This window comes from Anolis sagrei, chromosome 4 (assembly GCF_037176765.1).
Source record: "Anolis sagrei isolate rAnoSag1 chromosome 4, rAnoSag1.mat, whole genome shotgun sequence".
In the NCBI taxonomy this organism is placed as follows: Eukaryota; Metazoa; Chordata; class Lepidosauria; order Squamata; family Dactyloidae; genus Anolis; species Anolis sagrei.
The window spans coordinates 129926205-129948715 of record NC_090024.1 but is presented as its reverse complement, the minus strand read 5'-3'; the positions used below and the strand labels follow the sequence as shown (position 1 = coordinate 129948715).

Genomic DNA, 22511 nt, shown 5'->3' with positions numbered 1-22511 from the left:
TTTTCCCAGTTTTTATGATAAAATTAGATGCCTTGGCTTATACTCAAGTATATACAGGTAAGTTAAGAAACAACAATCCAGGAACTTAACTACCGAGTATTGTCACTAAGCTCCATATCTAATTGCTCTAAAGAACAAAGACAGAAAACAAAAACCTTTTTTTAGTTTCCCAATAGTATGATCTATGTACTCCTATGCACATGTGTGGGAGTGAGACACTAAGAAAGAATATGAATGTGAATATGAGGCAGAGAAGAAAACACATGTGCACACACACATAAGCAAAGGAAGTGTTGGCATGCATACAAACACAGAATTTTCAGTCTTCAAGCAACCGTTGTTACTCAATTTATATCTAATTACTGTAATCTGAATTTCACATTTCACATTTGTGATCACATTTCAAATTATTTAGTAATAGTGATAAGGTTCTCATTCTAAAACTACTGAATATAATATAATCAAGATGGCATATATTTATATTCACATAGCTATCTATCTATTTGACATCCAGTCCTTGCTTAAAAATGAATGGGAAGGAGGGAGGAAGCCAGAGAGAGAGAGAGCGGAAGTATATACCCACCTCCAGTCCTCTTGTCTGCTGGCTAATCTGATGATTTAACTGTTGCAGTTCAAGTCGAAGTTGTTGTTCCCTTTCAGATGAGGGCAAAGCCTTCCCATGGCCAGCCACCTCTGTCACAGATAATCTCTCTCTTTAGAGACAAATATATTTTTTTGGTTAAAAAGGAAGAGTTTTCACTTTTCAGGGTATACATAAAATGTAAGTGACTAGCAAAGTAAAAATGCTCCTACCTTTCACTGAGACGTCCCTGAGAGGGTATGTTTTGATGGGGTGAATATGGCGACCCTCCCCATGTACTGTGTGTTCCATAAGGGCTGTAATCTATGACAGTTGGAGAGGTATAAATAAAAGGGTTTATTAACATCATTTATATTAAAATAATTGCAAAATAGATACTGATGCCCTATTTCTAAGGCAATCTTGAATTTAATGTAACTTTGGAAGAAACATGTTACAACAGAAGACCACTGCTGTTGATCCATTGCCCTCCATCTTTTTACATTGGAAATATTAGACAAAATACTTATTGGTTGTATTTTTATCCTCTTTTAAACAGCCATTAAATTCTAATGATTAAAGGCGCAAATAAATAGGACTGAAAAAAGGGCAGGAGTATTTCAAAATATCTGTTCAAATCTAGTGGATACTGGGTGCTGTAGTTGAAGTCAAGAACTGGCGAAACCACCTCTGAATATTAATGGCCTAAGAAAATACTTTAAAATTCATGAGGTTGCCATAATCAACAGGCAACTTGAAGGAATATGCGCCCACAGTTGCGAAGTACAACTCTTAAACAAAAAGAGAAAAAGAACAACAACTAACTAAATAAGATATTGATCTTACTATATAAAGAGTAAGCCCTATTCAACACAAATTGTGTGATAGCAGTGGTTCTCAACCTTTTTTGACCAGGGACCACTTTTTCAAGGACCATTCTCCAACGTTAGTACCAAAACGTTATGAATCCGTTTTTGGCCAACTTTAGATTTAGTTTGGTTATTTGAGGTCCTGATTCAGAACACTGTATTGGATACATCACATCCGCTCCAGTTTCTTCTACAGAACATATGCCATTCAGTAGTCGTCACCTGCGTGCCCACAGAAAACCATATTTAATAATCTAGAACTGATGTGGAAGTAGGAATCTTTTGTGGGTAGTCAGCCTCTCCCCTCCTGACATCCCCGTTGCTTCAGCACTATAAGAGGGTTTCGTGGCAACTGTGTAGTAATGGTGAGGCTATGGACCATATTTTCGTTCTTATGGACCACTGGTGGTCCATGAACCAACAGTCACTCTTGTTGTCACGTGGTTTTGAGGCAACTGTGTAGTAATGGTGAGGCTATGGATCATATTTTCATTCTTGTGGACCACAGGTTGGGAACCACCGTGCTCTTGTAACGGGGGAAACACCTATATTCGATTATATTGGGAGGTGGGGAAGGGGAGACAGAATGTTCTGCAAGTGAAATATTGTAGAGAGGAAACACCAAGCAAATCTAACTCTTCTGTTTATTATTGGTAGTTAATGGGAACTTATTTCAGCTTCTTGTTCTGTTTCTAGCCAGCAATCAACAGGCACAGCTACAGCAGTCAATTGTCACAACTGAAGTGTCTGCTGTTGTAAACTACTACATTAGGGGATGGGAAGGAAGACCTGAAAGACATAAGCTGTATACCTGAAATATTAACTGGTTTTGTAGAAGCCCCTTGAACTGTCATGGCTTGCATGGGACCGGGGTTCTGGTACATTGCTTTGGATGTACGTGAGATGGCACCAAACCTTGAAACAGTAGGCCGATCCCCAAATGGAATAAGATCATCATCACCCGTTTCTGCTGCTCTCCTTTGCAAGTCCAGCCTCTGGTCTCGCATCCCCTTGCTATCTAAGTTCTGAGGAGACAGATAGAAAAGCAGCGGAATTATGACCTTCCCCCTGCTTTGGCTGACACCATTTCACAAGATTCTGTACAAACAAATGTATTTCAACAATTGTTATAAGCAGTGGGGCCCATCATTTCTCCTCCAGAATCAGGATTATTTGAAGTGGCTTGGGGGGGGGGGGGGGGGAGCTTTACACAGCCAATTATAAATCAATTCAATGCACAGTCTAACTACTGATCCCATCCCCACACCTTGCTTCCAGTAAGTGACATGGTAAAGGGTATCTTTTGAACTCATAGACACACAGGCTGACTGGAAAGAAGAAACAGTAAACAGAGACACAGCAGAAATCTTCTTCTGTGCATAGGTTATTTGAATTCAAGAAATACAGGGTGAGGCAGCATAACTTCCTTTTTTAAAATGTGCGCCAATCAGTCGGTTGAAGACGTAGCAGAGCGCTAGTGGTCTCGTTCGAGGGGCAGGAGTATAAAGTTTTGTCCTGACACAGTTCAGTCACCATCATGTGTTGGAACAGTGAGGAACGTGCTTTTGCTGTTGAGGCCTACTTTTCGAGTGGATTTGGAGTGGCCAGCCCACTCTCCAGATTTGGCCCCTTGTGATTTTTTTCTATGGTTTTTTTTTTTAAATCCCGTGTTTATGTGAACCGTCCAAGGACCCTACAAGATTTGAAGACCAACATCCAGGAAGAAATTGCCAACGAAAAGCCTGCTATGCTGGCAAGAGTCATGACAAATGCCAGAAATCGGTTTACTCAGTGTATGGAGAATGGGGGACATCACCTACCTAATTTGATCTTCAAAACTACGTAAAACAAAACTTTAGGTATGCGCCTACATTATAAAAAAAATAAAAATTTCTGATTCATATAATGGGTTTTAATAAGTTTTGAAAAAGGGAAGTTATGCTGCCTCACCCTGTACTTCTCACAAGCACTTCTTTTGAAATGAAGAGTTTAGAAACCATTACACAAAATTTTAACTCCATTCAGGCATAATAGATCATAGTTTAGAAATCAAAAATTGGTTTGGGTTTTCAAATAGACAACTCATACTTTAGAGAGGCAAGCCTGTCATTTCAACAAATGTCCCTCTAGAACTCAGCCTCACTGTCGTCTCCATAGTTTCTCTAGGAAATGAAGTCATGGCTTCACTATACTCTTTTCATTCAAATACCTGAGGCTATGAGGAGTCCAAACAACCATTTGTGAACACATTTTAAAATATGTTTTCTATTTCTGGTTGGCAAATCATCTAATTAAAATGTATATTTATCAATTTAGACATCAAAACAACACAGAAGTAAACTTTAAATCATGAAGTCTACATTGAGCCTGAAAATTAAGAGCGAAAGGTTACTTTAAAACGCATAAAGGTTCAAGTAGAGATCCTTAAATCTCTTGTTAAAAATCACCATGCTAGGAACTGTATCTAGGATTCTGTGTGTGTATTCTGCCTTTCTGGGCACAAGATCAATTTCCAGTGATGTACTGAGTATCAACAACACACACTCTTTAGCACTGTTAGATCATCTCTGAATGCTTACCACCATCTCCACAAGTCCCACTGCCACAATGTCTTTGGGTTTTGCATCTTTGGTTCCAATGTAGGAGCCAATGGTTTCACATGACCATGGGGAGTACTGGCTGTAATCATTTCCTTTGTATTTCCCAGCTACCTTCAAATCTTCTTCCATGTACTGTATAAAAACAGAGCCCAGCTATGTAATTGCAGGAAAAGAAATCTTTGCATTGAGAATTCTTGCAATAACAGTAAAAAAAAAAAGAAAGAATACAAGAATAATGTTCTATGTGCCTTTAACAACTATTTGAATTGGATCCAAATTGGCACTTGAGGCAAACTATATGGTTTTCATGTGTTCAAAAACTTCTAATCGGACTGTATTATTTTTTTCATATAAAACGTATAGGCGATTTACACATCCAGCTAAGTTTATTATGTTTAGAATTTAATGTAAATATGGAATATAGTTACTAATAAACATCACTTTCAGATTTGATGGATGGACCCCCATGTGCCACAAAAACTAAATGAGCCATTTGACAAGATACCTTATTTAGAGTCATCTGGTGTTCTCTAGAAGAAGTCTCAATAAACTTAATATAACTCTATGTGACAAAATTTGAAAAAAAATCTGTTCCTGGTTTGAAAATGTTATCCCTGTTTAACTGTGCAGTACTTACTTTGAAAGTAGTAGTTATATACTCAAGAAACTACGTTTTTGTGGCTGCCACAAACCAGGCTAAATTGGTTGAGAATATATGAGTTATTCATTGAAAAATGATAGCAAAATATGATGGATGTACACAAAAACTAAGTTTTTGCAGGTTAACGAACCTTTTCCATGTTTTATGATAGAACCAAGTAGGAAATAACATTTATAACCCAGGAACAAAAATAATGTCACATAGTGTAATCTCAATCTGATAACGGAACGTGTGTTGAGTAAGGCAACTAAGTTGACCAAAGATTTGGAAACCAAACCCTACGAGGAACAATTTAGGGAGCTGGATATGTTTAGCTTGGAGAAGAGAAGACTTAAGGGTGATATGATAAACCACTTTGCTAAAACAATTGATGAAAAATGTGATGTAATTGTGGAACTTTCATTTTTTAAAAGAGTTTTGCCAACCAAAGAAAAATGTCACTCTATTCCCTTGCTCCAAGGCAATCCAATTTAGCTACTCCCCTTGTCAAATTTAATGCTGTATATTTTGGGAAATCAATTTCCTGCACAGTCTAAACCTGAAGGTTTTTGGATATTGTTTGTGGGACTGGTGTGAAGTGTGAGATCTGGCCTTCTCACCGATCTCAGAAGGCCTTTCTGCCTTCTGAGGCTATTGGATGGATATGCACGTTTGTCTCTAAAAATCTGGAGGGCCTACATGCTTAAAATCCAATATGCATGGCCTGAGTCATATGAACAAGTCTTTAAAAAGTTTATCTCAGGTCACTCATACTGTTTAGGGCTACACACATATCCATTCCCAGTGGTTCTCAAATCTTTGATGAGGCAGTCACATCTCGTAAGATAAAAAGAGACGCTTACACATGATTATGTCATGGTACATGCTGAAAATCGGAATGTTCCAAAATTTCCCACAAGGATTATTGTGATGGTGATATTTTGCTTTCTAATGCTTCAATGTACATGGACTTTGTTCCATGCAAAAATATTAAAGATACTGTGTATAAAATTATCTTCATACCATATTTATATACTGTATATGAACATAAATAAAATTTGTGTTTAGACTTCAGCTCCATCTCATTAAATATCTCATTAGGAATATGAAAACATTCCAAAATAAAAATAAACCTGTAAGTCAAAATACTTCTAATCTCTAGAATTTCAGATAAGGGAGAGTCAATATGTATTCAAATTGGATATGCATATTTCTGTGGGTCAAAACTAGTGATATTTAGTCACTAATGAGCACACCTGTGGGACTACTGAAATAATGTAGAAACGGCATTTTTAAAAAACACACTCACCTCATCACTGTGTAAAGTGGGAGGCAGAGTTGGTGATGGTGCAAAAGGAGGAGGGGAGATGACTTTCCTTTCTTCTAACTGAGCCATGATCTCCTTTCGTCGTCGGTGCAATTCATCTAGACTGGGATGTGGCTGAAGAGGAGGCCGGATATAAGGCTCCTGTTGATTGACAGGATTATTTATTATAAAAAGTGGTTTGAAGACCTGAAGAAAGCTGCATTCTTAAAGAAGAAACCTATGGTGGATTTGGAATTTCAAAATCCATCGTATGATTCTCCAACTAAGTATCTAAATAGATATTAGTAAGATAGAGCAAAAGAAAGCACTGACACTACAGTATTGTTGCGTTTTTCTCTGAATTTAGTACTTCTGGAGATTAGAATCCTTCATACTCATGTTCCAGAGGACAGTCACAATGTAACACATGTAAGTAAACACTGTATTGAAGTGAAATTAAGTCTAGAAGAGAATATAACTATGCTTTGTTTCAAACTTGGATTCTGTAATAAAAATATTTACAGTAAATTTATAAAGAATTTTATAATTTATTTTTGTCAATACAATTCTGAAAATAATAGAGCTACTAGTTTAAATGCCATTATTTCCATAAGTAACATTCCCCAAAAGAAGTGGTCTTCAAAAGAATATTTAATAATTTAAGTGTGATATTGAGTCTTGTTGCTGTTGTGTGCCTTAAATTTGTTTTTTTTTTTTTTTTACAAAATCAAGAACATATCTTGGCTTAATACCATCTGTAAAATGGTACTTCAAAGAGTTGCTATGACTAATTGTATAGCATTCTGTAATAAAAAAAAACACTAAGCAACAAAATCCAATTATCACCAACAGAATCCCATAGGAAGATATCATACAGCCCATACTCTGTGATATGAAGGTCTGATCTGATTCAGATGCTGACTGACGGGATAGTAGCCCTCTACTTGTGGATATCTGTCTCTTGCTTCAGGTACATATGGTGATACAGCAGGCGGAGGAATTTCAATGGGTACAGGACTTCCTCGGATAATTTCTTCTCGCTGGTATGGCTGCGCAGGGGGATATACGCGCCGGCTGTCATAATGGGGAGGATACACTGGCTGTCCCATAGGAGGGTATTGCTGTGGCTGCGCATTGTAGTTCACCATGCGATCTTGAAGGTATGGTGAATAATGTTCTAAGTAAGGAGGACCTGGTTCAGGAACAGATGGTGGCGGCCGAACAAATCGGGACATGCACTGTGAAGACTGAGCTGCAGGATAATATACACCTAAACGCATGAAACAAGATATTGGAAAAGTGCTTTAGCTCAAAATTTTCACGTATTTCAGAGAACTTGGATCTAATTTTCATAAGCTAAATCACACCACATGGTCTTTCTTAAGAGAGAACGTCAATATGGAAAAATATCTGGAAGCAGCTATAGAAGCCACTTTAAAGTAAGGAACAATTTATGTATTTCTGTGAACTAATCCCTACATAAACTCAACCCACTCCAGTTATCTTAACAGCAATTTACATGTGACTGCTTGGTTCCTTTAGGTGGCAGTAACAGGAGCAGCAACTAGCAGCACACAGGTAAACATATGGAAAAAACAGCTACAGTAGAGTCTCGCTTTTCCAACAAAAACAGGACCGCAGAACATTGGATAAGCGAAAATGTTGGATAATAAGCAGGGATTAAGGAAAAGCCAATTAAACATCAAATTACGTTCTGATTTTTCAAATTAAGCACCAAAACATCATGTTTTACAGCAAATAGATAGAAATAGCAATTCAATACATGGTAACATGTAGCAATTACTGTATTTACGAATTTAGTACCAAAATATTGCAATGTATTGAAACAGCTGTGGATTCAGACAGGAGGTAGACTGCGTTGGATAATACAGAATGTTGGATAACTGAAGGTTGGATAAGAGAGACTCTACTGTTCTTCCTTGTCTCCTCTGTTGTCAGAAGAGATGCATAGGCTAACTAGTAGCAGCACTGGGAGTCGGATGTATGATGGCCTGTGTATGTTAGACCTCATGGCTGTTATGATTGGCTAGAATTTACAAAGACTAATTCACAGGATCAATTCTAAACAGCAATATACTCCATCAATCTTTATAGACAGGTGAGGCACCCAAATATGTGACCATTGCTTCAAGCTCTACAGGAGTTTTAGTTCTAGAATATCAACTTCTTCATTTTTTCCAAGCTCATTACCCTTGAAAATCTATTCTTTTCTGCTCCCCAATGGGCATACACTTTCTTTATTGCTTAATGTAAAAGATATTTTCCCCTGAAGCTTTCCCCCTGGTATTCCTTGGTTATAAGGCTATAAAAGACCAAAGCCCAGTGTGGAATGCATTACGTCAAGACCTTTTTTGTGTACACAATACATATATAATATTTTTATGATTGAAAGCCATCCACTGTATCTTATTGAACTAAAATAGACAACTTCCATTTCTTTTTTTGGAAAAATGAGATTCAGCACTCAATTGTAAACCTCAGCTGAGCTTCTTAAGCGGATGAACAGTAGTGATTATGAGAAGTTCTTTCGAATTTCTTTAGAATTCCTTTAATGTCAAAACTGTCTTGGATAAATTAACACATAATTTGTTTAAAAAATCTACAGGTAATTAAATAGCGACAAGAATCCTGCATGCCTAATGGAAAGACAGAAAAATCAACTATAGAAGGATGGACAGTGAAGATGTGGGAATTAACAGTAATGGACAAGTTTACAGTGTTGTTGAAGGGCAAGTCATTGGACACATTATTTGATGAATAGAAACCTTTTTTTCTATATCTGAGGGAAAGTGAAAGACTTTATATACAGGTTTGGAGATATAGAATGTTGGGATATTCATTTGTTAATAGTAAAACAAAAAGTAAATAACTTGATGGATATAAAGTGGAAGAAAAAAAATAAATTATAGAGAAACTGACAAAAGGGAAGCTGCAATCCCAATTTTAAAACTAATTTATGCATATGTTGTGTAGTTTGGTGTTATACGTATAGATGTATGTTGTGTAGTTTGTTATGTGCTGTTTAAATATGCTTATGTACACATAAGTATTGTTGCTTTTCTTTGTATTTTTTTCTATAAAAATGTTTAAAAGATTGAAAAAATGAAAAAATCTAGTTCTAATTTGCCAAAAATTCTGGCTCTCATGGTTACACAGCATTGTTTTAAAATCTGTAGTAAACTTGTCCAAAGCTTGCTGTGCTTGGAAACAAAATTTAAATTTCTTGCATCACTGTTTCCTTTCTTCTATAACACTATGTAACAAAATTTGAAAGACCTTCTGTTCCTGGTTTGAAAATATTATTTCCTGTTTTGTTTAATTGTACCGTACTTACTTTGAAAATAAGTTTTTATACTACAGATTTTTTGTTTTTGTGCCTGCCATTTTAAACCTTTCAATGTGCCATTTTTAACTTTTCATATGCCAATTTTAATTTTTTGGGCAGTTTAATAAACCTTTTCCATGTTTTTCTGACAGACGCAATTAGGTAATGACATTTATAACCCAGGTACAAACATCATGTTACATAGTGTAAGCAGAATTATTTAACAATCATTTTCCTTGTCACAAAATTCAAAATACTTTATACTAAGCAATGTAACTGCAATACAGAAATGTTGTTTTGGCTTGTGGCTTCTTAAGCGGAGAAACTGAATTCTTGGAATAAAGAAATGAGACATGTACATAAGGGTTGTATATGAATACTGGCAATATATGAAAATACATTTAAGAAATAGGATAATATTTTTTATTATTTGGCAAAGTTTGGGAAAGCCTTTCCACCTGGTTTGCTGGGTAGTGGTTGGGTGTTTCCCTGCCACCAATGCTTTCCTCTAGCTCAGACATGGGCAAACTTCGGCCTTCCAGGTGTTTTGTACTTCAACTCCCACAATTTCTAAAAGCCTATTGGCTGTTAAGAATTGTGGGAGTTGAAGTCCAAAACACCTGAGGGCCAAAATGTGCCCATGCCTGCTCTAGCTTCTGCTAATAATGTTATATAATGTGGTCAGAGAATGGCAGCTTTGAGGAGAGCAGAGGAGCTCTAGGTTGAAAGCAAAGGTAGAGGCAGCTAAGTTACAGAGTATCAGTCACATAACTAGTAACACATGACCTAATCTGAGAATTTTTTAAAAAAAGTTTATCATTCAAGAAATCTGTCTTCATGCATAATCCATTTTACAGTTAATCTGATATTCGGACTTTTGATATTGTGCATAAGCGAGAGATTCAAAAGGTTATTACTGAGCAGTTATACTTTGTTTACTATCCCATGCTTTCTCAATAACTCCACAATGATGCAGACTTTTGCCTCTATCCCAATCCCAACTTCCATCCAGATATCACTGTTACCTGGTTGATAAGGAGGTGGTTCAAATGGGGGAGCTGCTCCTCGCGCACCTGCATAAAACATATCTGTTTGCTGAGCTGGATACATCTGAGAGACACGGGGCACCATCTGAAGTTGCTTGCCAACTGATATTGGAGGCAGGTCTGCAGGACCACGTGGTGGTGCTGGGTGAGAGTTGACTGGTAAGGCAGATAGAGAATTCTCAGGAGCAGGTTCCAGCCTAGAAGAAACCAATGATAATGTATTGACAATTATACTGTCCAAGACATGCAACCAATCATTGCTGCATTAAAGTTTCTGGGGGAAGAGATGGATTAGGAAGATTTACTGAGAGCAGAGAGTGATTTGAATAGTTTCCCACTCATTTGTTGCCAGAACACTGCATTAGAAAAGGGCAGCAGAAGTACTACAACTTTCACCAGAAGATGGCTTATATATATATTTTAAAAACTATCATATGTATGAAAAACAAATTAAAAGCACAACTGGTCTGGGATTGCCTCTCACATTCTTTCTCTATCCTTATCTGTAGAAAGGATGTTTTACTTTCAGTATGCGGTGGGCAGTAAACGGGTGGTAATCATGTGGTCTTGTAGCTTGTCCTCAGATTGCTGCTCCTGGGTGCTCCTAGACCAGGGGTCCACAAACTTTTTAAACAGAGGGCCAGGTCACAGTCTCTCAAACTGTCGGAGGGCCGGATTATAATTTGAAAAAAAAAATGAAGGAATTCCTATGCACCTTATACATATCATATTTGTAGTGCAAAAGCCACTTAAAAACAATACAATAATTAAAATGAAGAACAATTTTAACAAATATAAATTTATTAGTATTTCAATGGGAAGTGTGGGCCTGCTTTTGCCTGATGAGATAGGATTGTTGTTGTTGTTGTTGTTGTGTGCTTTTTGAGTCGTTACAGACTTAGGTTGACCCTGAGCAAGGGCCGGGTAAATGACCTTGGAGGGTCGCATCCGGCCCCCGGGCCATAGTTTGAGGACCCCTGTCCTAGACGTTCAAGGAGTAACAATTCTCCATTAAGACAAGATGCAGCCACAAGAATTGTCTGTTCCTTGTGCAATATTACGGAAACAGAAGGCACTTTCAGTTTTGTTTTAGCCAGTTCATGATGGGTTCCAGAGAAAGAACTATGAGTCACCTCTGCTGTAAGCATATTTGAAGTGCATATGATCCCATTTTCCCACCAGTAAATATCAATCAACATACATATTATGTTGAATTAAATAGTCATTTTTTCCAGAGCAGAATGCAATTTAAGCAGTTGTTAAAATTAATTTTTATTCAAAGCAACAAATATACTATCATACAAACAAATGAAGACACAGGCAAAGAAACAAATTGTATCTAACACAAAACAAACATTTTTTAAAATATAAAACACTAACCTGCAACAACAAAATTACTAAACAAAACCAACACACACAACGTTGCATTTAATTTCAGACTAGATAAATTCATTCTTTACAAAAGGAGAAGTTGAATGTAGATGGGAAGTTAATTATCTAACATCCAGGAGTAAATCTCAAGGTACAATCTTCTTTAAAATATTATTTTAAAATGGCAACTATATGTTTATTTTTTGTGAGTTATAGTTGAAATGCTGAGACAGATGTTTTTTTTTAACCTCCAACTCCTCTGTGTTTGCTGATACAAAAACAGTGTCTTGGCAGGGCATTAGAGGCAAAACTGGATTTTCACAAACATATTTGTTTATTCCTTGTCAGGAAAAATGCCACCACCCGGTCCAAATAACTCAGAACTGGTGATTATCCACAGGTAGTGACTTCCCCCGCAGGAGCTTATTAGGTGAGAGAACAACAGATTGCCATATTTGCCTGGTCCCCTCAATTTAAGCAGTTTTAAACTTTGGAGGTTTGACAACTGCCTTAAGAGTTAAACTCTAGACTGTAAACATATGGCAAATTCCTTTCACACATCAGTGATTTTGTGAAAGACTAGAGTTTTACAAAAATCCAAAAATTTATTGTATAAGGTACCTATATGTTCTACTGTTTGTATTTAATTTCACTGACATTTCATTCCTGTAGTCACTGCTTCATTTGAACTTCTGTATTTGCTTCACTGATTAAATTGTCCACGTATAACCACTGTGTTTCCAAAAGGTAGGGATGGGTTTCCATTTGGAACTAAGAGGTTAAAAATGCTGAGTTTATTTAGGGACTCTCTCTTATTTATTTAGGGACTCTCCCTTAATAAATTCTCTGAGTTTATTTAGGGACAATACAATCTCTTGTTTAGAGACCACGGATATGTGAAAACTGCTTATATTTCAGCTAAAATTCACATCACAACTGGTTTTATGAGCCTGATGTACAAATAGATTCCCACTAAAAAGTAGGCTTCTTTATATACTTTAAGAATTATTAGAAATATTCAAGTGCATATTTCTATTATTTTAATAATATAAATCAGATAAATACTGGGAGCACATTTGAACATATATTCCTATCCAGTTAAGATATACAAGACTGTGATATTAACGTAGTGTAGGACCATTATCTTTGCATTTGGATGACATCTGTATGGACATCTAATTTATGCACATGGATGTTACCAATTCCAAACTGGGAAGCTGCTTTATAACCACATCACATACGTAATACCATAAAGGAAACAAACTTACAATTCAGGAGGTGATCCAGGAGCACTGCTGCTATGGTGGTCAATTTTTCCAGGTTTCAGGGCTGAATCGTAGCTGGAATCAGTTCCACGAGAGATAAGTTGAGTCACTGTACTGCCTGTTGAAACAATCCCATTTGGCAAGGCAGAGGGTTTTCTGCTCGGCAAGTCTACAGCTCCTTCATCTGATAGAATAGCTGCTGCCGATAGGCCCACTTCATTGAGCTGACCTAAGGAGGCACTCAGAGGTCTCCGAGGAACCAGTCGTTTGTTCATCTTACGAAATCTTCAGGAAGAAATATATATATATATATTAGAGAAGAACAGGAAATTAACAACTTACACCTGCTGCATTTCTTTCCCTAAATAAGGCTAACGTTAGTGCATGGTTTTTAATAGCTATGTATTTATTTATCTGTATTTTAACTGAATTGTTTTAATAAATGTCCCAGTTTAATTCAATTTTACTTTACTTTTTATGTATAGGTTTTTAAAAATTGTGAGCATTCATGCTTTGGTTTCTAGATAAAAATGGGACATAAATATAATAGCTGCAGTAATTATGACAATAATAATTGATCTGTTTGATGTCATCCCACCACACACTTCATTTTCTGAATAAATCACAGAACCATTTTATTCTTCACTAGCTGTCCCCTGCTATGCGTTGCTGTGGCCCAGTCTGTGTATATGTGTTTTTTGTGTGTATATATTTATGTATATATATGTGTGTGTTTGCATTTGTGTGTGTGTGTGTGGTTTTGTGCAAGCATTGTAATGTTATTTATTTTTTTGTTTTTTGGCTTTTAAAGTATCTTCTGGTGTGTTTTTCAGTGTTTTTATGAGTGATGGTCCCTCGTTGGCCTGATAGGTGTCTTGTGTCCAAATTTGGTGTCAATTCGCCATTTTTATTTATATAGATAACTGTTCATGTCTACCCATTTCCTGTTTGGATATCCTGAAACTTTCAGAGCCTCATCCGTTTAGAAAGATTCACGCTAAAGCAAAAGCTTCTCAGCTCCTAGTCACATAATGAAAATGCTATGATAAATTCAGTCTATGGACATATAAGGCACAGAACCTTACTTTTCTAGTTCTTCCTGTGAATGTGCAAAGGTGCAGCTGGCCCCACGGGGACATCCTCCTCTTTGTTTCATGTCTCGGCACATATATGTCTTATACTTGCTGTGTTGAGGAGGCTAAATGATATAATAAAATAAAGAATATGACATCAGAATATTGATAGATTACTAAAAAAAAAAACTAAACAACAATGTCTGAGGGTAAGTCCCTTCTATTCCAACCAAGAGCTAACCATCTGTTGGCCCAATGATACAATCTTCTCTTGAAAAGCTCCCCCTTTCCCACACACCCAGGTTTCTACAAACCCTCATCTGGCACCAAAGCCTAAGTGCAGCACATGGGGTGGATTTTCAGGAGAGGATGAAAATTGTGAAGATGTGTGTGAATGGAATCTGGGCATTCAAAGTGGGTTACTACATTCTAGCACTATGACTACCCTCTTTAAAATGTGGCTCCACACATTGTAGATATAAAACAAACTGAAATGGGACAAATGTGGTTTCCCACTCACATCTCTTTAAACTGAGGGATTGAAGAATTTTTTTGGTCTCTTTTCAGCTCATCTCTTTTATATCTGTAGTCCCAGTATTACTTTCTGGCCACATGAGCGCCCAACATGTGCTCATGATGAAAATCATACAGGCACATTCAATATCAACACTCAAAGCAGTGAATCTTAAAACATTTATATAGCTTTTTTGTTCATCTTCAAGTCTTTATTATACGCAATCACAGACATACAAATATATGTACTTCCCTTAGGGAGAAACCTAGACATTTCCATGTCTAGGCCTGTTACTCTCATTGCATACTATTGCATTGAAGTTTGCATATATTTATTACATTATAGTATACTGCAAGGGAGATGTAACACTTGCATAAGAATCTTTATACCTCACTACTTCTGAGGACAGACCTCACTACCTCTGAGGATACTTGCCATAGATGCAGGCGAAACGCCAGGAGAAAATGTGTCTAGAACATAGCCATATAGCCCGAAAAAACCTACAACAACCCAATATTTATACCATCTGTGTCATTTTAAAGTTATTTCATAGAAGAACAATACTATATTAAACAATATAATTTAGTCAATTATCCACTGAGGAATACTGTCTCATCCATGATGCCATTTCAGGCACTGCTATCTTCAGCAGCTTCCACTGCAATCAGAATGGGAAATATTTCTATTTGAGAGCAATCTTTTTTTTCCTTTTACAAGCATTATCTTAGCCATCAGCTTGAAACAGTGTACATTTTTACCTTCATAAGATGGCCACAGATTTCAATCACCTAATTTATCTATTCTCAGCTTGTTTTATATCTTTCCTAGCATATTATCTGAAATATCCTGTCCTATCAAAACAAGAGACTATTCTATTTCTAACAATATTGCTCTCCTCCTGTCAGATTCTTGGAGGGAACCTAAACACAACAGATATTTTAAGGTTTTATCAGATTACACCAGCAGTTATTCTGCATATAGTGCCTGCTATGAGATTACTGATCACTGAGTCAAAAAAGGTATACTGTCTATAATTGTGTTGGTGTTCTGCCTGGAATCAAAATGTCTCCAAGCTCTTGACAAAATATACATATTCTACAAAACTTGGAACTTTCTGCTTCGTATTTAATATTTCTTATATGTCTTATGAACCCACTATTTAACTTTTGTGGGACTTAAATTTTGCAAACATTAACTCAAATCAGCAATCAAGCTGTATCAACATGCCTCAACTTGAAAAGAAGACTTGCACTGGATTATTTTTAAATGACTCTTTGATTTCACTGTTGCTTAACGACTTGCCACAGATTGGCACGTAAAGTTGTTGTGTGCCTTCAAGCAAATTCTGATATATGGCAACCCATCATAGGTTTTCTTAGAAAGATTTCTTCAGGAATAGTTTCCATTACCCTAAACGGTTCAGGCCCCGCCTATCTCCTTCTATGAACTGGCACGAGTTGAGGCATCTTCTGGGGGGACCCTCCTCTCGGTCCCACTATCGTCTCAAGCATGGTTGGTGGGGACGAGAGGGAAGGCTTTCTCAGTGGTCTCTGGAACGCCCTTCCAAAGGAAATAAGACAGGCCCCATCCCTCCCCTCCTTTTGTAAGAGTTTGAAGACCAGGTGGTTTCAACAAGCCTTTGAAAATGACCAGTTCTAACTCAGCCCTACACATTGTCGAATACGGCCTTATTCTTCCTCCTAATTACCCAGATCATTTCCTCTAATCGGCCCTGGAATGAACAGCCACAGACCCGTACCTAATATTATTGTTGCCTGCCATAGCATTGCGCTTAATTCCCGGGCCCCCTAGAATTTTTGGGCTTGCACAAATCTTGGCCCGGCCTTTTAAATTTTTAAATTGCCTTGAACAGGCAGGATTACTTTTAATATATGTGTGTTATGGCGACAATTTTTATGTTTATATTTTGTTAGTTAATCTTATGGTTATGTTGTTTTTACTCTGTATGTTTTGTGATATTATCAGGGAGATGGAGTGGTATATAAATAAAGTTTTATTATTATTATTACTGAAAAAATGTCACTTGCTCAAGGTTACCCAGAGAGCTTCCTTAGATGGGAAGGGCTCAAATCCTGGTTACCTTCACGCTTAGTCCAACACTGTAACTGCAGGTAATACTTATAATAAAGGCATCATAGCTAAGCACGTTTTTCTGTAACATTATGATCTCAGGTCAAATGCTATTCTTCAGATATCTGCAAAACATTTTCCCCAAAGTCATTAAAAAACAAACCAGCAGCTATATATCTGTAGCATATCATAGGGAAAAAAAGACTTTATTAGAAGTTATTTCAGTCCCTGAAAGATCATTGTCTTTACAAGACTCCAAAGGAAACTATTCACAGAAATATCTGAAGAAGATACTGATGGACAAAATCATATGTTTATTTACAAATACAATAGAGAACTCAAAGTGGACCAATAATCAACATGCCCTTCCATGTGTATCCCACCTTTCTCTTGCATTATGTAACCCTTGTTTGTTTTTAAAGGGGATCCTGCGGTACAACTCTCCTTCCCAACCCCACATAATACCTGCTGCTGATCTGCTCCTTTCTTGCTGTGATTCTGGATGTAATCAACCAGTCCATGCACTACAGTACGCACAGCAACCAGTCCATTTTCAAGCTGTTCCCATGTTGGTGGTGGGGCATCTAGAATGTTTATAAAAAGCAGATGACTGAATTTCTGTATTTTAACAAAGAGTCTACAGAAACAAAATCTTCTGAATTCCATTAAAACGTGCAAAATTTATGTCAGTTTTTGAGAAAGAATAAAATGGCAGTATGTCTAAAATGAGTCTGGAAAACAGAACTCTGGTTCACCAGATTCAGGAAGCAGAAGCTGCAATCTGTTTCTTAGGAATGAATCAAAGTATTGAAGTTAGAAGAACCCATAGCAACACTTTTATCACTCAGAAATACTCATGAAAAAAAGAATACTGTTAAAATATTTGACACATAAGAAATACCAGATGCAACAAAATGCAGTATTGTATCTGATGCAGGAAGGACCCAGTCTAAGGGAAAGAAAAAAATCGGAGCATGCGTAAGTGAAAGCATAGATCTTAAATCTATGGATAGGAAGCCTTACTGTATTACAAGATTTGTACATTATAGCATGAAGGAACACATTTTGGTAGAACTACACAAACTTAAATCCATCTATTATGGGTCTTCTACAGCATCTCAGCTCAGAAACATTAAAAAGAAGATGCTAATTTCATCCATGCACAGATGTGTTTCAACATCTAAAAAGGGAGACAAATTTAGCTAACTACGAACTGTCTGTTTTCTTTATTGTAGTTTTGAGTAATCATATTCTAATTTATACTGACACCTCTCTAGGTGACAGAGATTAACTACTAAATTAATATGTGTAACTTGATTATGGTTATATTTCTAACATAATAATGACGAATATTTCTTGAATTTTATTTCCCTCAAGACTCACTGCTATAATTTTTCCTTCTCCTTACTTCCAGATACATATAGCTGGACAAACTCAAGATGAGATTCCATGAAGCTGAAGTACCCTATTTGATCTAATGCTATAATGAATTTATTCATCTTTAATGTACCACACAAATCCCACATGGGTATTGTTTATTTTATTATTACCTGGACTGGGATCAATATTTGCTAGAAGTTCTAGATGGGGTCGAAGTCTATTCAAATTAGCTGGGTCACCAGTCCTCTGAAGAGCAATGGTTAGTTCCTGAACACTCTGTGCAAAAGAGGCTGGGGTCTGCAACTTAAAATATATACAAACACACACGTCCATTTGTCAGGAAAACAAGTTATAATTTCTACATTTAATTATTCCTTTCATACTTTACACCAGAGCTTTCCAAACTGTGTGTAGTATCACATGTGTTGGCTGCAGTGTGTAGATGTTTTCAATGTACCAAGATATTTGAGTCTATGTCAAATAAGCAATTTCAATTTGCATGCATTTTTATGCAGCAAAGGTGCCAATTAGCATTAGTAACATTATTAATATTAGTATTGATAGAATACTGTTATTCATAAATGACAAACATTTTGGAAATGTATATTATTCTTACACATCATATATTTTTAAACTATAAATGAAAGTTTTTCATGAGATATGTTGTGTCCCTATGCATTTCCTTATTACAATTTTTGTATGTGTCCATATCAATGACTATCAGTTTGCTAGTGTGGTGAAGTGTGAATTTTAATCTACAGTTATGTATAATAATAGATAGGTGTTTAAAAGGGTAAGTATTTAAACTAGCATAATTGGGGGGATGGTAGCCAGCTCAACTCACTTTGAGCTGAGTTGCCATGGAAAAAGGGGCGGAGCCAACTGCCACTTAGCAGGGGAGCCATTTTAAAACAGTTAGTCTGTAGTCAGCGAACTACAGGGAAGGCTGGTTCTGTTGTGTGTTGAGAACCAGAAAAGTAGTCTGTAGTCTAAGAACTCCAGGGAAAGATTGATTCTACTGTGTTGAGAATCAGGAGGGTTTAGGCTTTTAGCCTGTGAGGTTTAGATAGCTCAAGTTGACTTATTTAGATTAATGGTTAGTGTATGAATAAAAAGGGTGAGAGAACCCTAATAAGAATCTTTACTGCAACAGAAACAACATAAGGAAAGAATAAGCTTGGACCTGAAATAATCTGTTAAAGAAAGAAACATATTTTAAAGGAAAATAAGTTTAAAACCTGGTTAATGGAAGGAACAGTACTCTCAAGAGTCGTTTTATGAAATGTTATAAATATAACCACTGAAGATATGTGCCTCTAAGAGTTAAGAAACATTGAAACCATCAAGCTTCTTCTATACTTCAATAAACTTGTTACAGTTTCTTCTAAAGCCAAGTCTCTGTTACAAATACTTTCAAGTTAAGCCACGCTACACATTGAAGAAAGACCAAATCAACATTACAAGCTATTAGTTGTCCTTACAAAGTGGTGGCTTCTTTACAAACCTTTACAAATTGGTGGCATCGATACAAACTGGGTGCCATCTTTACAAATCGGTGGCCTCTTTACAGCTAGTAAACTGAATTACTGTCTCGCGAAGTGGTGCATGTCTGAAAAGTATGTCACCAACATGAAATGTTTGTAAAGCTTTGCTTTACATTCTTCTATTAAGCTCATTCTTAATTTCTACACTTTCTAACTAAAATCAACTTTTTAAACAGTGGAAAAGTAAAGGAATCAGGACGACTTGAAGAGGCTTTACCTTGTCAATAATAGACTGCATATGAGATTTGTGAGACTGGTCTCCATATAGTAATGAGGACCATTGATCAGGAGCAATGCGCAAACCAGCCTCCATAGCAATTTGCACAATTTGGGAATCATGTTCTCGTCTCAGGGCTTCATATGTTCGGAATTCTTCCTTCAGTTGCATCAAGGAGGAATCCTCATCACGTTTAGTCACCTAAGGGAGACAGAATATATTTGGATCAGGGGAAGTGATAAAGCACAATAAATAAAGCATATTACCAGAAGTCTGTTGGATTCTTACTGAACTATATGACAAAAAAGAATTAGTATTGCAATTATTTCTATCTGTTTGAAAGAAAATAGGACTTCCAACATTACCAGATGAACAAGAGATTCCTCATTGATCTATTTGTATATGAAACATACTTAACAGTAAATCAGGAAAACTAAATAGAAAGATTAGAATATCATTATTAGTAAGATATGCTAAGTTCTAGTCTAGAGGTCGAATACTCTTTACAGTAAGCAGATACTAAGAATAATTTTACAATTTCTTACAATGGTGTGGAAGAAGAAACACAAACATTTCAATAGAATTTGCATAGAACAATCCCCACCAGGAACAAGTTGCTTACTGTGGCTCTATTCTGCTTTGGTCAGATAGTGTGATGAAGCAGCTAAAAAAGCCAATGTGATTCTAGGTTGTGTGAATAGGAATGTAGAGAGAAATGGTAGTTCGCTCTATTCTGCTTTGGTCAGACATCACTTGCAATACTGTGTCAAGTTCTGAGCAATTCAATTCAAGAGGGATATTAACAAGCTGGAAGAAATCTAGAGAAGGCAATGAAAATGGCCTAAGGTCTGGAAGCCAAGCCCTATGAAGAATGGCTTAGGGAGCTGGGTATGTTTAGTTTGAAGAAAATGAATGTTGAGAGGGGACATATTTAAATATTTGAAAAGAACAATTCCATATCAAAATCAAACACACTATAAAGTTACTAGAATAACTCAAGTTCTTACCTTGAAACAAGAGGCTCTGTAAAGAAGCTGGACAACATGCCCAATGCTGGTTTTAGAAGCCTGAGGAAATCGTGGTTCCAACCTCTGTACCACAAAGAGAACCAAGACTTTTCGAGACAAAGCAGATCCATCTTCCAAAGCCAAAAGAACTAATTTAAGGGCTTCCTCTTGCATTGCTAGAAAATTAAGAGAAGATCAACAAAATTAGGATTGCGGGATTAAGAATAATTTCAGAAACAGTGTTCATGCTCTAAATGCTTTATAAAACATTCATATTAGTAATCAGGCTATAATCTAGAAGCCCCTAAGTCTTGGCATGGTAATACTATGCAATATGACCATCTGTTGCATTATCCACAATTCTGATAATTTTTCATTTTATTTTAACAAACATTTCATTTGAATCCCACAGGAAAACTCAACACATTTATCAGGATAAAACAGTAGTGGCTGGAACTTCCAGGCAGAAAAATTGTGCTTCTCATTAGCATTCCACAGTAAGAAAAACTTTCCTGGGGAAAGCACTGGTCAGAAGGACCTCTGGCTGCTGAAATTCACTTGGGAACTTTATATATGCTCTACTGATTACTGTGAAGAAAAGTGGAGTCGCTTCTTCCTCAAACCGTGGCTTTCAGGTCTTTCATGTGACAGTCCTTAAAAGTAAGGTATTCTGGGAAGAAATCTATGTCATGTAGCAGGCAATTCTACAGGGCACATTTCCCAGAGTACATTACCTCCAAGAGTATCCCTTTCCGTTCCCCAAGATGCTATTTCTTGGGGAAATGGGGTGCAGGATTCTGGCCTGTACAGTTATTCTTTGTTCTATTTTGGAAAGTATGTGATAAGTGTTAAGACTGTTAAAATGCCTAAAATGTTTTAAATCAGTTAATATCTCACAAAGAACAGAAACTTCCTATTCTATACCATTTTCATCAATAAACTACCCACTCTCCTCTTACCATATCAACATACACAGCCTGACTGATATGTACCTGGTCCAAGGAACTGACAGCCCCTGGCCCTCACTGCAGCCCAAAGGTTAGAAGAGAGTTGTTGGGGATTCTGATGCTGAAGGATGAGCTCTGTGACAGTTCTTTCACCAAGTGAACGTGCTGCACGCATAGCCCTGATTCGTCCTTCTTCTTCCACTAGCTGGCAGTGAACTAATGTCACAAGCTTCCGCTGCATGGGACGGCTGAGTACACTTTGAGTAGTGCTATTCAGTCCCACACCTTTGCAAATTGGAAAAAAAGTGGGAGTTATTTCTCAGTTTTTCAAGGGCAATACAGAACAGCAGTCAATTTCAGGCTAATTAATGAAAGGTTATTCTAGAACTGAGACCTTTATGACATTTAAAATGTTGTCTTGGATACCCCCCACTTCCAGATACTCAATCTTTTGCTGAAGAAGATTACAATGATAACTGTTCCAAGTAATATTTAGTGGGGTTGTTGTAGGCCTCCCTTGACTTAACAGCAGCTGAGAGAGGTCTCTCAGCTCGGTAAGGCTGGCAGGTGGGCAGGCCATCATTTACCCACTCGCACACCTGTTGACAACAGCTCTGGAGCCTTCCTCAGCTCTCACCACCTGAAGGAGGCCTTGTAGCTCTTTCATGAGTGGCTTTGCAGCTATAGTGTTTCCCTTGTCTGGAAGCCAAGGGAA

The 22511-nt window shown here is 36.9% G+C and overlaps 1 protein-coding gene across 2 annotated transcripts in view; it reads right to left on the bottom strand.

Annotated features, from left to right (window-relative positions):
* Positions 1 to 22511, bottom strand: part of RC3H1 (ring finger and CCCH-type domains 1) — a 61193-nt gene that overhangs the window by 14107 nt on the left and 24575 nt on the right. For both annotated transcript variants that reach the window (XM_060774394.2, XM_060774395.2), the window contains exons 4-17: positions 21842 to 22081; positions 20850 to 21025; positions 19843 to 20043; positions 18252 to 18384; positions 17167 to 17285; positions 14109 to 14221; positions 13027 to 13308; positions 10367 to 10584; positions 6880 to 7265; positions 5999 to 6157; positions 4029 to 4181; positions 2261 to 2474; positions 814 to 904; positions 584 to 713 (exon numbers count right to left, since the gene is read on the bottom strand). In XM_060774394.2, coding sequence (XP_060630377.2) covers positions 584 to 713; positions 814 to 904; positions 2261 to 2474; positions 4029 to 4181; positions 5999 to 6157; positions 6880 to 7265; positions 10367 to 10584; positions 13027 to 13308; positions 14109 to 14221; positions 17167 to 17285; positions 18252 to 18384; positions 19843 to 20043; positions 20850 to 21025; positions 21842 to 22081 — 2615 coding nt within the window. The remainder of the gene's footprint in view (positions 1 to 583; positions 714 to 813; positions 905 to 2260; positions 2475 to 4028; positions 4182 to 5998; positions 6158 to 6879; positions 7266 to 10366; positions 10585 to 13026; positions 13309 to 14108; positions 14222 to 17166; positions 17286 to 18251; positions 18385 to 19842; positions 20044 to 20849; positions 21026 to 21841; positions 22082 to 22511) is intronic.